Raw genomic sequence first — 16,277 nt, forward strand, 5'->3', positions numbered from 1 at the left:
GACCTGTCGAGCTCACTTGGTATTAAGCATCTATTAATACTTACATTCGATAGTGCTGGTAGGCTGGCTAGCCACTGCAAAAAATTTTCAGCATCCGCATCTGTAATTGTGTTCGTCCCAGCCTAGGTTTGTTCAACATGCACGTTGTAGAATCAATTTTGGTGTTAACGTCACTGGTGCAACAGTCCAAGCGGATCATACAATGAACTGGCAACCGACAAGATATTACGTCTTGTCGTACTGTTGTCATGGAGATTTACATCAAACACAAATTGGTCATGCTAAACATTCCACCGTAACCCAAGTGTTCGCTCACATGACGACTCGTTGTCAATGTCTATTTTTTCATTTGACTGACCTCGATCCGCTTCTGTGACCGGATTCATGACATGTTCACAATTAGAGAGCCACTTTGTCAGTCTGAACCCTCCGTAATAAAGAAGTTCTTTCATTTCTGCGGCAAGTCTAATTCCCGAACTTAAGTCTAATACTGACTTAAGAAGGTCATCAACGTATAAATTACGTTCGTCCGTACTTACCGCTTCTTGACTGAATTTATCAGTATTTTTATTTGCCGTGCGCTTTAAACTGAAAGCCGCACAACTTGGTGGCGAAGTTGCAACAAACAAGTGGACGTCCATACGATTCTCCTTTGGGTCCTCGTTCAAGTTACTCTGAGGCCACCAAAGAAATCTTAAAAAATCCCTATTATGCTCACATACTCTTACCTGTGGAACATGGCTTCTATGTCCGCAACCAATGCTACTGGGGCCTGCCGGAATCGCATAAGAAATACTGTTAGTTAGGTCGGGACCTTGTAACAGATTGTCATTCAACGATGTGCCTTGATACTTAGCAGCACAGTCAAAGACAACTCTTAACTTACCCGGCATCTTTGGGTTAACAACTGGATGATGAGGTAGATAGCAAGTACGTCAGGGTTCGAATCCCGTTCTGGTATCTAATAAGGAAGCATAACCCTTATCTATATACCTATTCACCGCTTCTTTATACTTATCAAATAACTTATTATCTCTTTGAAGTTTTCGCTTTAAATAAGATAATCTTACCGTAGCCATCTTCACGTTATTTGGAAGACTTAAGTCTGGGTTTCTCCAGGGGACTCACAATTTGTAATGACCGTTTTCCTTCACTACTGTACCTTTTATTACTGAAAGTGCACGACGGTCTTCCTGTGACATCCCTGTGCCACAGCTCTTGACCTCTGGGAAGTCGGTTGCCCATAACTTATCGATTTGCAACTGTGTACTAGATGTAAACTGAAAATTGATACTACCTTGATCATTTGACGATTTATTACATGTGGGTCCTATAATACTCCAGCCTTATATTGACCTAATTGCATAAGGCTCACATTTATTCCCCCTTCGCTGCTCTTCTTCTAAGAATGCGTCTGGGATGTCGCTTCCTATAAGCATCTCAACTTTGTTTAAATCAATTTTCGGTAAATTGATATCCTAAAGGTGTTTTCACTTACCTGTCACAGACTGGCAACGACTGCAAAGATATAGGCAGGGTTTTTACAGTCCATACCCTTTGAAGGTCAATGACCTGACCCCCTTTTAATGCACTTACCTGTAGTTTAACTTCTTTGCCATTTATATGTGTGACAATCATAATCAATTTAAAAACACCAATAATTAAATTTAAGCCCATCTCACACAGGACACACGGCTTACACGGTTGGCCACCCGTGTAAACCGTACATACAACCGAACTAACCGTAGCGTTATCCGAGTTACACTCGGGCCATTCGAGTGTATCCGTGTAAGCCGTGTATGATTTTTAAAACTTTTAAAAAACTGGTACGGATGCCATGTCCGTGTATGACCGTATAAGCGACCGTACAAGACCGTAAGAGACCGTGTGAGACCGTATGAGACCGTATATACAGCCGTATGTGAAGTTCACTCCACGAGTGAGCCCAACCGTATCAAGGTCGTATATAAATCGTATGGAATCGTTCGAGACCGTCCACAAGTCCTACATGCAACACCCGATTAACACCCGAATGTCACAAGATCACGGTACGATTCAAACGAGTGCACACACGGTTTCATACGATCGCCATACGACCAATACGGTTCATATACGAAACATACATGGCCGACACGGTAAAGTACGGGTATACAGGGTCTCAAACGGCCTCGTACGGTCTAACACGGCCTCTACGTCAGCAAGAACTGTACAAAAAACACAACTAGCTGCTGCCACCCTACCAAGAGTGCTTGCTGCATCACACTAGAATGTATCCAAAGAAGAAGTTTTGAACGCATAGAAGGAATACAAGAAGAGCCATCCAGGCCCACCGACCACTCAAACTTATTGACCCTGATAAGCTAGAGGACCAACCGGCAATAACATTGTCTCCTAGGGATTCAGACTCCAATGCCAGCTCGGTGGACCCTCCAGCAATCGCTACACAACAGACAAAAAGACACATTCATTTTACATTGCTTCACTTTTTATTCATTTATTGATGTTAATATTAGTTATTAAGATTGTTGACAGGTTATATGGCCTTATATAAACGGCTGTTTGTAAATATAACCCGCGCCTTTATAATACGGACCTTTTATATCCGTCCACAATCCCTTGCATGCTCATTTTCAAAAGGCCTCACAAGAAAAGAACATCTAGAAAACAATTTGCAGAGTTCAATGATTTTGGCGGAGAGGATTCGGCCTCATCGAGTCCGACCCCCGAGTCATATCAGTTCCGATTAAAGTGGAGTTCATGAAGGACGCCAGATCATCAACAGGTTCGGCCATTAGAGTCTCATACTAAACATGAAGGGGTCTTCGTAAACCCCATTTCTAGTCCACCATCTCCTCTTACCTGATTAGAATGATATGGGCTAGTAATCATTAAAGAAAAATGTTGATCAATACTGCTTCTCTTTTGATTTTGAAATTTGCTGTTCATTTTACAATAACATTAATTATCATGAATGTTTTTATGTTTTAAAAATATGTAAAAAGCTTATAATTAATCTTATTATCACTCATGTGCCAGCGTCCGAGGCTTATATATGAGACACATGAATTGTAGTACGATATTAATATATTTTTACCACTGTGCATGTCATCAAGCAGCTCGACCACTGCCTCCGCATTCTAGCTGTGCTATTTCAATATAAAGTTGCATGGCCAGTAAATGGCATTTATCATTTATTGAATGTTCACGCAAATAAGTCTATTTTAACAAAAAGGTAGTATTTATACCCTTGAAAAAGCACATGATACTATTAATTTATTCCACGTATGTAATATAAATCTGTGTTATCCGTACTAAACAGTGGTTGACCGTACCATTCCGCAACGCAATAAACCGTATAAGACCGTGCTAATCCCTGCCTCTCCGTAGTACAACGTATTACGATCGTAGCTTTCCGTGACAATGCCGTATTAATCCGTATTAAAACCGTAGTTTATACGTAGGGTAACCGTACAAATACTTAGTTCTCCGTACCAAACCGTGGAAATCCGTAGTAGGTTGAGGCCTACGAATCAGTACGGACTAGTACAGTTTCCGTACGGATCAGTACGGTTTAATACGGACTAGAAGGGATACGCTACGGTTGATTTTTCCGTAGCAAATTTGTGTGCATGTTCAAAAATTGTCAAGGATCGCTACGGATATACAAGGACTAGCTACGATTGATTACGGTTACAATACGGAGAGCTACAGACCAGAACGGGTAGCTACGGACGATGCCGAAATTAATCCGTGGCTCTCCCGTGGGCGTATTCCGTGAATATGTGACCGGGGTATTTCAAAAATTAATGTCTAATAATTACCGATATAAATGTGATGCATGTTTAAATTCAGACTGAAGTACATTTTGAAGTGTACATTTTCTAGTTTCTATCATTTAGTCAGACTTAATTTAATTTTGCATTTCCTAATATTATACTTAGGTTTTGTTTCACCCCTGTCTGCTTCCATGTAATGATTTGACAATGATAAGGCAAAAATAATCTTTGATGCTCAGCATGCTTTTTTTTCACCAAATTTTCTCTTTGAAAAACACTATATCCCAGATTTAGAAATAGAAATATTACAAGCAATTATTAAGATTATTCAGTACTTCTTATCCAACAAAGAAGACAGACACAGGTTTATAAAATTCTTTAATGTCCTTTAAAGGTGAGTGTCAAATGTAAAGTACGTATTTTTGTCCAACAGCAACAGGAATGCAAACAAGTGTACAAATATACCACTTTTTAATATGCCCGAAATGATTGTCGGGCATATTTTGTTATACCCCTTGGCGTCCGTCCGTCTTTCCGTCCGTTAGCAATTTGGTTTCCGGAGCATAACTTAAGTTCCATTTGGCCGTCAATATTAAAACTTCATAGGATGATTGTCCATCTTGGGTAGAAGACCCCTATTGATTTTGGGATCACAGGGTCAAAGGTCAAAGTCACTATTACTTTAAAACTGAAAACAGTTTCCGGAACATAACTTAAGTCCCATTTGATTCACAGTGTTCAAACTTAATAGGATGATTGTCCATATTGGGTAAATGACCCCTATTGATTTTGGGGTCACAAGGTCAAAGGTCACTATAACCTTAAAACTGAAAAAAGTTTCCGGAACATAACTTAAGTCCCATTTGCCCCACAGTGTTCAATCTTCACAGGATGATTGTCCATATTGGGTAAAAGACCCCTATTTAGTTTGGGGTCACAAGCTGAAAGGTTTAGGTCACTATGACCTTAAAACTGAAAACAGTTTCCGCAGCATAACTTAAGTTCCATTTAGCCCACAGTGTTCAAACTTCATAGGGTGATTATGCATACGAGGTACAAGATCCCTATTGATTTTGGGGTCACAAGGCCAAAGGTCAAGGTCAATATTACCTTAAAACTGAAAACAGTTTCCGGAGCATAACTTAAGTTCCATTTGGCCCACAATGTTCAATCTTCATTGGATGAATGTCTATATTGGGTAGAAGACCACAATTGAATTTGAGGTCACAAGGTCAAAGGTCAATATTACTTTAAAACTGAAAACAGTTTCCGGAGCATTACTTAAGTTCCATTTGGCCCACAGTGTTCAAACTTCATAGGATGATGTTGGTTTTGGGGTCACAAGTTCAAAGTCACTATTACCTCAAATTGTAAACAGTTTCCGGAGCATATCTTAAGTTCCCTTTGACTTACAGTGTTCAAACTTTTTAGTATAATTGTCTATATCGGGCAGAAGACCCCTCTTGTTTTTGGGAACACAAAGTCAAAGGTCACTATAACTTTGAAATTGATAACAGTTTCTTGAGCATAACTTAAGTTCAATGCGGCCCACAATATTCAAATTTCATGGGATGATTGTCCATGTTAGGTAGAAGACCCCAATTGATTTTGGGGTCACAAGGTTAAAGGTCAAGGTCACTATTACCTTAAAACTGAAAACAGTTTCCAAGGCATAACTGAAGTTCCATTTGGACCACAATATTCAAACCTCCTAGGAGGATTGTTATTCGAAGGAGGTAATACTTTATTTAATTTTAATGTCTTACAAATGCTTCATCTTTACTAAAAAATCACTTTCAGGCATATAATGCTCCGCCTGGCGGTGCTCTTGTTCTTTTCTTTAAAGTATAGATTGCTTAAAAATACACTCCCTGTAGCGTGTTTACATCTGTGATAAGTAGTTGCTGAAAAAATTGTTACGAAAAATTGGTACCAGTGACCATTATTATGAATTTAACTAAGTCAGTAAACATGAAGTGGATGAGCGACAGACCTTAATCAAATCCCAGGGTATGGGACAATGTGTCAATGCTGTATACTTAATATCATGAGATCTGCTAAGTAGTTGCTGAGAAAAATGGCACAACCAACACCCCTTTCTTTAAAAACTTCTTTCTGATCACATGAAAGGCTCTATACACACGTTTAGTTGTAAAATTAAATCTTGTAAAATGTTATAAAAAACAACAACAACAAACAGCAGGGATCTCAGGATGGTCAGAATTTCACGTGACAGACTGTTTGGCCAAACTTTTCATGAGTCAAATTAGTTTTTTCTTGTGTTATTTTTCTACATGAATCATTTTCATCTGGGAAGTCATTTTGAGTAGATTTTCAATTTAAAATGGATAATATTGTGAGGTTAGCTAGGTAATGTTTAAAAATAAGTAAGCTTCTTGCTTAGTTAACAATATGATAAAGATAATTAAGTATTACTAGCACCATGGATAATTACCATAATTATTGTTCCATTTTCATTACATTTATTGAGGTCAATAATACATGTGTACATGTATTATTTTAGAAATCACGGGAGGTGATATAAATTTACATAAATACTGAATGCCATGCCTTAATACTTCACAAATAGTCGGCAAAATACTTGTTTCAACTTGTTCTCAATTTTCTTGTGAATAGCGGCCAATTTGTCAGACTTCCGGTTTAGTTCTATTTATAATCTCAACTCGAGGTCGGATTGTTACAGATGTTTTCTGAGGCAAAGTTTAGAATGGACTGATTGATATGCATTATCTAATTATTTGAATTGTATGTTTGTTCTCAGAATGAAATATTATAACATAATTCGTTCATCAGTAAGACCGGTGTACACAGTGTTGAAATATATGATTTTTCCCGCAAACTGGAAGGATGTAAAAGTAATATCTGTACAGTAAATTAAACTTTTATCTTAATCAGCTAAATTTTGTGAAAAAAAAATAAAACATTTTTGTTCACTTTCGTTTCTTTGTGCAACATCTTACACAATTAAATGTGCAAGTCATTTTCAAGAACCGAAATATTTTACGTAACGTTGTAATTCAGAAATGTCACAGTCTCCTTTCTGATGGTGTTACGAAATTATTGGAAGAATCCATTATTTAATGGGGAAATCAACTTCACTGTAGCTCACAAATTTGTGCTATTCTGATTGACACTGTTTTGAATTAACATCCACTTTCAACAACCTTTTCATCTTTCTAATGGTTTAACAAAAAAATCTTCATAACAATGTCTGTTGAGACAAAAATGTTTTTTGTGTATTCTCCAGGAACTCATTTGTTGGCGGAAGGATTAAAAATATAGTACCCATCGGCAGTCCGGAGTTTTCAAAGTGGCGATTTACAAATTGTTGAATAGAACAAGAATGAGGGTTTCTGAAAACAAATTGTGGCTACAATTTCCTAATATTTTGGGCCTGCATTTTAAACAAAAAGGGATAGTGTTGATTTTGTTAATATTTGAAAGACGAGTATATAATTAAATTTCAAGAACATTTGGAAATTTCGAAAAATTTTACGCTCAAATGTGGCGGTGTTTTTACGTAACAGACAAAAGAAATACCAAAAATTCACAAAGGGCCCCGGGGGATTTTTAAAGAAAAGTTCTTTATTTTAGTCGTCCCTTAAAACTTCCCCCAAAATTTTTAAATTTTATAAAATAAGCAAATTTTTCCGTAATTTTTAAATGATACCCTTTAAAACAATACAAACAAAATTTCATAAAAAAATTTATAAAAGGTTTTTGAAGTTTAATGTAAAATTTTTAAATTTATGGGGGCTTAATATAGATATGATATTGTAAGGGATAGTATTTAACTTGATTCAAAAGCAAATCTATAAGGGTATTGCCCTCTCCACCCACCTGTTCCCCTTCGCCCACCTCGGTTTGTACCCTTTTGGGTTACATGCGCGTTTTTAGGTACACCTGAAACCATTCGTACAGTTTTTGTTATGTTTTTTATAATCTGTAGTTAAAAAAACTTGTACAAACTTAAAAATATAAGCTACCACAATACATGTATTTTTCAATTTTTGATCCAGTCTTTATGAAAATGATTTAATCTTACGGACAAAAAAAAAACAGTAATAGTTTTTCAAATTTTAATTAAACACACCGTATTAATTACGGCGCCCAGGAATATGAGAGTTCACTGCCCAGTGAAATGGCCAGATGATCTGAAAAATTACCGAATCGATTTAAGTTGGTTTAAATTTGGTTGGTTTAATTATATTACACAAATACGGCCCATATCATTGCTATAAAAAACTATTGTCCATTGAATGGAGTTACTGTAAGGTAATTTTGGACTCGTTTTTTTTTCCTGTTTTCAGACTCTATTTTGAGCAGGTTAAAAGTGAAAGCCTTAGAAAAATTCCGTGAAAATGTCTGTTTTCTGTTCAAATTATCTCAAGTTTTAAGTAAATGGCAGGATTTCCTGTTATCAATATAGACGTTCATTCCATTGGGGTCACGCAAAGCCAAATATCTACCCCGTGAGTCTTTTCTTGGAAAGTTTTACAGACGCTCAATCTTGTCCGGTCGAAGAAATATGCTGCCGTTGTAGGCAGATACATATTATAAATGCTGCCGTCGATGGCAGAAATACGATGAAAGTGGCTAACATTCTGACAGAAAATCAAATTCAATCTTTTTATCAATTCCTCTTTTTCTTTTGCGTCCTTTTAGTCAGAATTGAGACGTTAAACTATCATTTCTAATATTTTCTCAAGATAGAAAAGTTATTAACCCATAACCCATGAGCATCTTGTGAAAATGGCTGTTTTCTTGAAAGGTCTCCCGTTACAAGTTCAAGTTGCTATAAAACTATAAAAACTGCTTCAATACTAATCAAACTTTGCACAAATGTTGACTGGACCATTGCCTTTGTAACAACATGTTCAGTCTGAAATTTCCTGTTACCATAGCAACTAGGGGACATCTCAAAATTGCCAAAAATCACTATTTTGCGTTGCTTTTTTCCATCAAAATTGATTTCAAAGTGCTGCCACTTTCTCAATGGATTGAGATAGAGTCAAAGGCTTTTCAGCATTGGTTACGCGTTACCTTATGATCGACCTGGGGCCATTTTAGCTTCCCACAAGTCCAAAGTTTTCTTGGCGATGAGGGGGACTCAGCCCCCCTTCAAACCCCCCAAACAGAAGGGGGCACATCCCCCTTCTGGCAACCCCCTGATTTATCTTTTAAATGGGGGTGGGGGCCGCGCCGAAAAAGTGGTCAATTTTTTAAACAACATTTATCAAACAAAAACAAGTGTTTGGGGCCTAAATAAGGCATTTTTTCACCATTTGAGAAAGCAAAAAAGGAGGGGGGGTGAAAAAGGCGTAAAAAGGCGTATATATCTGGTAATGGGTTAACAGAAAATGATAAAAAAAAACGAAATTACCCAAAAATGCGTTTTCCCATGTTAAAACAGGGCCTCACATATAATTTTGAAGAAAAATTGCTGTTTTGTAGATTTTTTGATTTTTTTCATTAATGCGGTAAGTGCATCGAAAAAAAGCTTATTAGCAACATGCAGTTACGATACAAAAAGTTATGATTTAGTACCACAAAATTTCACAATAAATAGAGAAATGAACATGAAAAACTTCATTTTTCTATATTCAAGCATGTGTGCTTGATCTGTTGTGTCTGTCAGTTACATGCATACAATATCATATCTATCTTAAGTTTAGCAGCGCACTCCCTTTTTAAGACATAACGCCAATTGCATATTACAGCAAGTAACTTCTGTAAGTGGATATTCATTTGCTAGCATATGACATTATTTTCTCGAGGTAATAATGTTCATCGCTTTATGACGAATAAAGGCTGAAATTTACTTAATCGGCGCAGATTATAAATTATTAAATTGATGTAATAAAGGGGAGACTATTAACCTCGCAACTGGCATCAGTGTATCATAAAACAATGTATGTTAATGTAAAATGGAAAGATAATATTATTGACAGTTCAAATATTTTCCTATATTATCAAGTTCTTGAAAAACACGACAACGTAAATTCATTTCTTTAAATTTTCATGTTTGTAATAGCGTTGTAGTTTGTATTGTAACTGCATGTTGCTAAAAAGCTTTTTTCGATGCACACACCGCATTAATAACTTCTATCTTGAGAAAATATTAGAAATGATAGTTTAACGTCTCAATTCCGACTAAAAGGACGCAAAGAAAAGAGGAATTGATAAAAGATTGAACTTGATTTTCTGTCAGAATGTTAGCCACTTTCGTGGTATTTCTGCCATCGACGGCAGCATTTATAATATGTATCTGCCTACAACGGCAGCATTTTTTCTTCGACCGGACAAGATTGAGCGTCTGTAAAACTTTCAAGAAAAGACTCACGGGGTAGATATTTGGCTTGCGTGACCCCAATGGATGAACGTCTATATTGATAACAGAAAATCCTGCCATTTACTTAAAACTTGAGATATTTTGAACAGAAAACAGACATTTTCACGGATTTTTCCAAGGCTTTCACTTTTAACCTGCTCAAAATAGTCTTAAAACAGGAAAAAACGAGTCCAAAATTACCTTACAGTATTTCCATTCAATGGACAATAGTTTTATAGCAATGATATGGGCCGTATTTGTGTAATATAATTAAACCAACCAAATTTATAACCTACCTGTACCGATCGGTAATTTTCATATATCTGCCATCACTGCAGTGATCTGTCATCACTGCCGCCGGTAATACGGTGTGATTAATGTTTTACATAACTGGCAACCTCTTTAAAGTGGACCTCTTAAAGCAGCATGTCTCCAAATTCCTGCTAATTTTCATGAAAACTTTGCAAATGTATTAAAAAAGTAAAATATTTTGAAGAAAACAAAGAAAATTATTTACACATTGCAAACAACCCATGTTATTTACCAAAATGAGGTCGAAATATACAAAAATAGCCCTTACTTGTTACTAACGCAGTATAAATATGTCCAAAAAAAAACACTGAAAAATCTGTCATTTATAGCTCATGGAAATTATTTCTTTTATCCTTTTCTTTTCTTTAAATTTCTCAGTACATTTTTGATTCTCTTATAATATTTGTCTCATCTGCAGCTTTAACATCAACAGTATAAGTTGTCTTTAATAATTTTAATTTAAATGCAACTTAATCTCTAAAACCTCTTTAGCAAAAACCTAAATACTTGAGTCCATTTATATCAAGTTACCAAAAAATCTAATTTTACCGTCAGGTTTAATTTGTGCAATGTTCTTTGATACCCAAATCATGTTAATCTGCTGTAACTTCTAAATACTAAGGTATGTCATTCCCTTAAAACGGTTTCCATCATAGGCAATTAAAATGTCATTTACTGTTCATCTATGATACCACAGAAAACAAGTGAATGTATCCACCACAATGACTTAAACACTTTGAGCAACCTTTAACTTAACTTAGTCATAAAGAAAGACTGAGTAAGTCATATAAAGAAAAAAATGTGCAGAACACACATATCTATATGTACATTCATAATTGTTTATCATACACAAATTATTTCACATAATCACAATATTAAAATAATTCTTAAAGTTATCATCCGAGCCCTACATTTTATCATGCATTTTGTTTCGTTTTTTATCAACTTTCTTCTTATAATTAAAAGAATAAATTAAATGTTTTCTTTCATATACCTGTTTTCCGTCTACAATATGTGCTGGTACTGATAACACTGTATCCACACTTGATGGGTCTCTGTAGGTCACAAAACCAAACCCTCGTGACTTTCCGGTCTCTGGATTCTTCATAACAACACATTCAGTGACTTTCCCATAGTGTCTGAAGTATTCTAACAGACTGTCTGTAACCATAGTCCGGAATGAAGACATGTTATATATACAAAAAATCATGTCATCATTATACTGGCTATTTCTGTATATAAATGAATATATTGTATATTTATACTCATTATATCTGCATGTTTCTCTTCCATGAACAATCAGAAAATAGTATTACACAATAAAAAAAACATCGAATAGTTTCGTTCATCTTTAGACATTGTGAAAAGTTATATTGACACTAATCTTCAGTCTTACTTGTCAGACTGTAAATGATAACTTTAGTGATAATATTTTCGATAAATACAATATAAGATAGATCTTTCATTGCAGATAAAACTAGTGTAATAGTTTCAAATTAGTAACTTATTACAACTAAATTGTTCTTCATACATAAAAAATCTACATTAATTAACTTTACAATGTGTGACATGGGTTGATTTAAAACTTTTTCTTTCAGTTTCTTAACACCTTTTTTAAAACACAAATGATTATCGTGCATACCTTTAGAAGTATCCAAGCTAAGGCCCCCAACAAACAATTGTCTGCAAATAAATAGTGAAAAAAGTGTTTATTATAAGATAACGAAAAGACGATTTCGCAAACAAATCATAATGAACTACTTTAACTGTTATACACTTAAATCAAATGGATCAATGCAATCAATATTTTCAATGCACCACATCCCGGCTATATCCTGGAATAAACCCAGGGTCTAAACTGCATGCAGGAGCCAAGCCAATTCCCTAGCCAAGAATTTCATGTTTATAATTTTAGTTATATCAGACATTACTTGCTATATGATAATAAATTAAATAATACATTGGACTAACAGTGCATATGCAAATATTTCGTTAAAAAAATGCAGGTTGAAACTGTCATTTATGTCGTTCAAACGTTTTGAATCAATTAGTTTACTGACTAATGTGTTTATTGTTCAGAAAGAAAATCTTGGGCATGAGCTGAGTTTATGAGCAATTACGATATGATGTTGCTTTGCCAAGAATTAAAAATATCTCATTTTTTTATTTCTCAAAGCAACAATCATTTGTAGGACTAAACGTTTGTTTGCTTGTCAGATACTTTTCATCTCAAGAATTTAAGATTCATATCTTGATATTTTAATGGTAATAACGAGCCTGAGGAGCTTGCCCGAAAGACCAGTACTGCTCGCAAAGCCAGCTTTACGGTAGCGCGATTACAGGTCTGCTAAATAATTATGGTTTTGGAAACTTTCACCGGAGGAAATACAAAATTATGGGTAACTGATTAATCGAAACTTTTCAAATTACAAGGCAGGTATAAAGGCAGAGGAATTCTAAGTAATTGAAAATGGATGTATAGAGTGGACGCTGGTGTTCTTCTATGGGAAGATTTACAGTCAAATCGGCCCAAAGTCATATCGGCTCTAAGTAAAATCGGCCCCAAAATAGTCAATTCGGCCTCAAGAGAAATCGGCCTCAAGTCAGATCCGCCTCATATTTTTGTTTTCTTTATTCATTTTTCATTTTCTTTTTTTTAAATGTTGCATGCATATTGATAAAAAACAATTGTATGTTTAAAACAGGTCTTTAAAGCATAGACCTGGAAGCTAGTGTACTTTCAAATGGTTCACCATTTTACATTGTAATCTTTTTTGTTACTTGAATTTTGGCATACTTTCACTTTGGACAGACTTTGTGCTGACAAAGCAGAATCACCTTAAACTGTTCTATAACTTTTGTCAATAAGCTCACTTTGAGTCTTTACTTAATTCATATTAATTAGTCACAGAGTACACTGACTATGTTCGACATACCTATCAAAATGGAACATATTTTTAAAACTTTACCCCACCCAAATCTTGACACTGAACATATTTTGTGCATATTTCAATGTATATCACAGTTGACTTCGGTCTTATCATTGAAATTTGCAAATATATTTTACCCAGCTTCATTTCTTAATGCCCCAGAGTGGGTTATGTACAGTATTGGAAGAAGAAGAAGAAGATTTCTTTCAAATCCATGCATTATTTTAGATTTTCTTTTCTTTCTCGACTAAAATATTTACTTCCGGTAGAGCGCCCTCTATCCAAACTCCTAACAGCGATTTCCTCCCTTGGCAGAATGCACGGATTGACAGTTTGCAACTAGCAGACGACAGTAGAATTGCGAGTAAAGATAACTTTTGCGTATCTCACTGTATAAAACGTATGTAAATGGTCTGACTTGTAGTAGGTTTAACAGTAAATTTAAATAACTTCAGTATCGACAATATGTTGTAAGAGAGAGAGAGAGAGAGAGAGAGAGAGAGAGAGAGAGAGAGAGAGAGAGGGAGGGAGAGAGAGAGAGAGAGGGGGAGAGAGAGAGAGAGAGAGAGAGAGAGAGAGAGAGAGAGAGAGAGAGAGAGAGAGAGAGATGTTTTAATGCATCACTAGAAACTTCTTGAAGGATTCTTTCATTTCACACCAACATTTTTATATATCTCAGGTACAGATATAGATATCTATAAGTGTGCAAAGTTGCATTTGTATTATATGCAATAGAAGATACAAGCTTGTAAATTTGTTATTGTTTTCCATGTTAAGTCAGTTATTAAGATTTAAAAGCGGGTGCCTTCAATATTATTAAAAGATTGAATTAAGAGGCATATCATTTGCTATGCACGAATACAATTAAAAATGCTAAACATTCACGTTTGCATTTTCAAAAGTAGTTTTCAAAAGAAACACTTTACATGTCTGGAAATTTGGCAACTAACGAAATTCATTTAAAATTTATTTTTTAATTTGTAAAATATGAGTTTAAAGACCTTTCTAATGATATAAAATATAAAGCTGTTTCATAACAAATAAGTTTGTTATTAAAAATATATTTGCCACCATGTTTTTGCCAACCATCCACAAGTTTTCTGTATGTCTTATCAGCAATTTGTTACTATTAATAGATTTCATTACAATACACGGTTTTACTGTATTTGATATGTGATGATAAATATGATTCCCTGCTGAAGACCGCAGGGTACTTTTTAGGCATAGAGGAGCACGTGACCTGTTTTCGGTACATGGAGGAGCATGTGATCTGTAAACCGTACATGATTGGTTAATTGCCTTTTTCGAAAACCTGGCTAAATACCGTTTGCCGGTACGTTACGGATTTACCTCTAGTGAATTAGTCCGAATTACACATAATTAAGATTCGTCCAAATTACACATTATTAAGAACAAAAACTATTATGTGACATTTCTTAAATTATTTTCTATAATTAGTTTACGTTTAAGATGGAAAAACTTGAATGATGTGTTTGAAAATTATCAATGTTTCTTTAATATCTAGGTCAAATTTTACAAACAATAAATTGTTTATACTGAAAATCTGCACAATTAAAATATTCGTAGTAGAAACTGCCATAATAAATAGAGATATTTTGTAAACTTGTTTGTTACCTAAATTTTTATTTTTTGCTCGGAATTATTAAAAAAAAATGGTAGGCCTATTTAATCATTTTCTTAAAAAGAAAACAATGTTGAAAATAGGAACCAGATTACGGTATCACAAACTCCGCGCACCAGTTACGCTACGGACAGTAACCTAATCCTGTAAGGGGAGAGAGAGTAACCTAATCCTGTAGTTTAGCTAGACTGGTCCCCTGCGCACTTCTGAGGTCAGGGAATCGCATTGTAACGTGGCCAGCAATTGGCTGAAAAAAAGTGCAAGGAAAACCGTATGAGTCAATTTATACATGAGGAGAATGGATGAAAGTGGGGTATTTTTAAGCATAAAAACTAATTAAAAAAGTAACACTACATTGTTTTCTGAAGAAAATGAAATATTTCATGATTCTCTGTGATAATTTTGACTTGGATATTTGCATTTATAAAGAGTGTATGTCAGTCCTGTGATCAGCAAAAAATTTCAATGAAATGGGGGATAATCCTCTTTGAAGTCATTTTGCAAAAAAATGGTTGGCTACCCCTATATAACAGGAACATTTTTATGTGTCAGGCATATCATTCTGCTAGAAAAAAATACCACTTTAGCATGAAAACTCAATTTAAAGGTAGGATAAGGGACCATTTCTTAGGGGGCAGGGGACATATTCGAATGATGGCCCCGGTCAAATTTTTTTATAACTCAGACATGGTGTTTTGAAGTTACTGATAACTTCTGATATTTCTCTGTCACTGTACATGTAATTCTTTCTTGTTTGTGTGTAGGAAATGAGAAGTATTTTTGGGTTTTTACCTGAAACTAAGCATTCTAATTGGTCGCTTTATATGTATTTCTGACTCTCCGAATGGAGGTGAAAAAGTTAAAAATCAAGCTTTGACAGTTGGCGCCAAACAAGTAAGAAATTTCAGATAAATTTTGTGAAAAATCTCAACGTATGACAGACACTTTATTGGTCATTTCTGAAAATCCCATATAGCTTGCACTGCGTGTAACTGATATTTTTAAAGGAATCGGGCGGATTCTGGAGTATGCTGCACCTACATGAAGATTGCGCATATTGGTATATTTTAGGTGTGATTTTGGCTGGGTGGGGGTAAATATAAATTGCTGTCAGTCATTTTTTGAAGGAGCAATGCATGCAAACTATTATTTCTTCAATGTATGTCATATATCATTGAATAATGCTGTGCAACTGGTTATCTGCATGTGAAACAGAGTTTGAAATATTTGGAATTGTGTTTCTGGTCACACTGAAATACAAAATT

At 35.1% G+C, this 16,277-nt stretch overlaps 2 protein-coding genes across 2 annotated transcripts; both read right to left on the reverse strand.

Moving 5' to 3' along the window:
• Positions 1 to 281: 281 nt before the first annotated feature.
• Positions 282 to 893, reverse strand: LOC132717382 (uncharacterized). Its single transcript, XM_060700838.1, has one exon. It carries the CDS (start codon positions 891 to 893, stop codon positions 282 to 284), a length of 612 nt encoding a protein of 203 aa, XP_060556821.1.
• A 6,758-nt stretch (positions 894 to 7,651) lies between these two features.
• LOC132717384 (RNA-binding protein Musashi homolog 2-like) lies at positions 7,652 to 13,651 on the reverse strand. The gene is made up of 4 exons (XM_060700839.1): positions 13,508 to 13,651; positions 12,083 to 12,123; positions 11,435 to 11,601; positions 7,652 to 7,700 (listed from the first exon to the last, which is right to left on the reverse strand). The coding sequence occupies exons 1-4, from the start codon at positions 13,588 to 13,590 to the stop codon at positions 7,677 to 7,679; spliced, it is 315 nt and encodes a 104-aa protein (XP_060556822.1). The 5' UTR covers positions 13,591 to 13,651; the 3' UTR covers positions 7,652 to 7,676.
• Positions 13,652 to 16,277: the final 2,626 nt, after the last annotated feature.

This window comes from Ruditapes philippinarum, unplaced genomic scaffold, assembly GCF_026571515.1.
Source record: "Ruditapes philippinarum isolate M1 unplaced genomic scaffold, ASM2657151v2 ctg621_1_1_1_1, whole genome shotgun sequence".
NCBI lineage: Eukaryota > Metazoa > Mollusca > Bivalvia > Venerida > Veneridae > Ruditapes > Ruditapes philippinarum.

Coding starts and splice junctions, on each gene's coding strand:
- LOC132717382 (XM_060700838.1), bottom strand. CDS start 893: ATGCCGGGTAAGTTAAGAGTTGTCTTTGACTGTGCTGCTAAGTATCAA.
- LOC132717384 (XM_060700839.1), bottom strand. CDS start 13,590: ATGCATGGATTTGAAAGAAATCTTCTTCTTCTTCTTCCAATACTGTAC. Junction 12,124..13,507: donor GCATTAAGAAATGAAGCTGG/GTAAAATATATT, acceptor ATTTATTTGCAG/ACAATTGTTTGTTGGGGGCC. Junction 11,602..12,082: donor TAGCTTGGATACTTCTAAAG/GTATGCACGATA, acceptor CTATGGTTACAG/ACAGTCTGTTAGAATACTTC.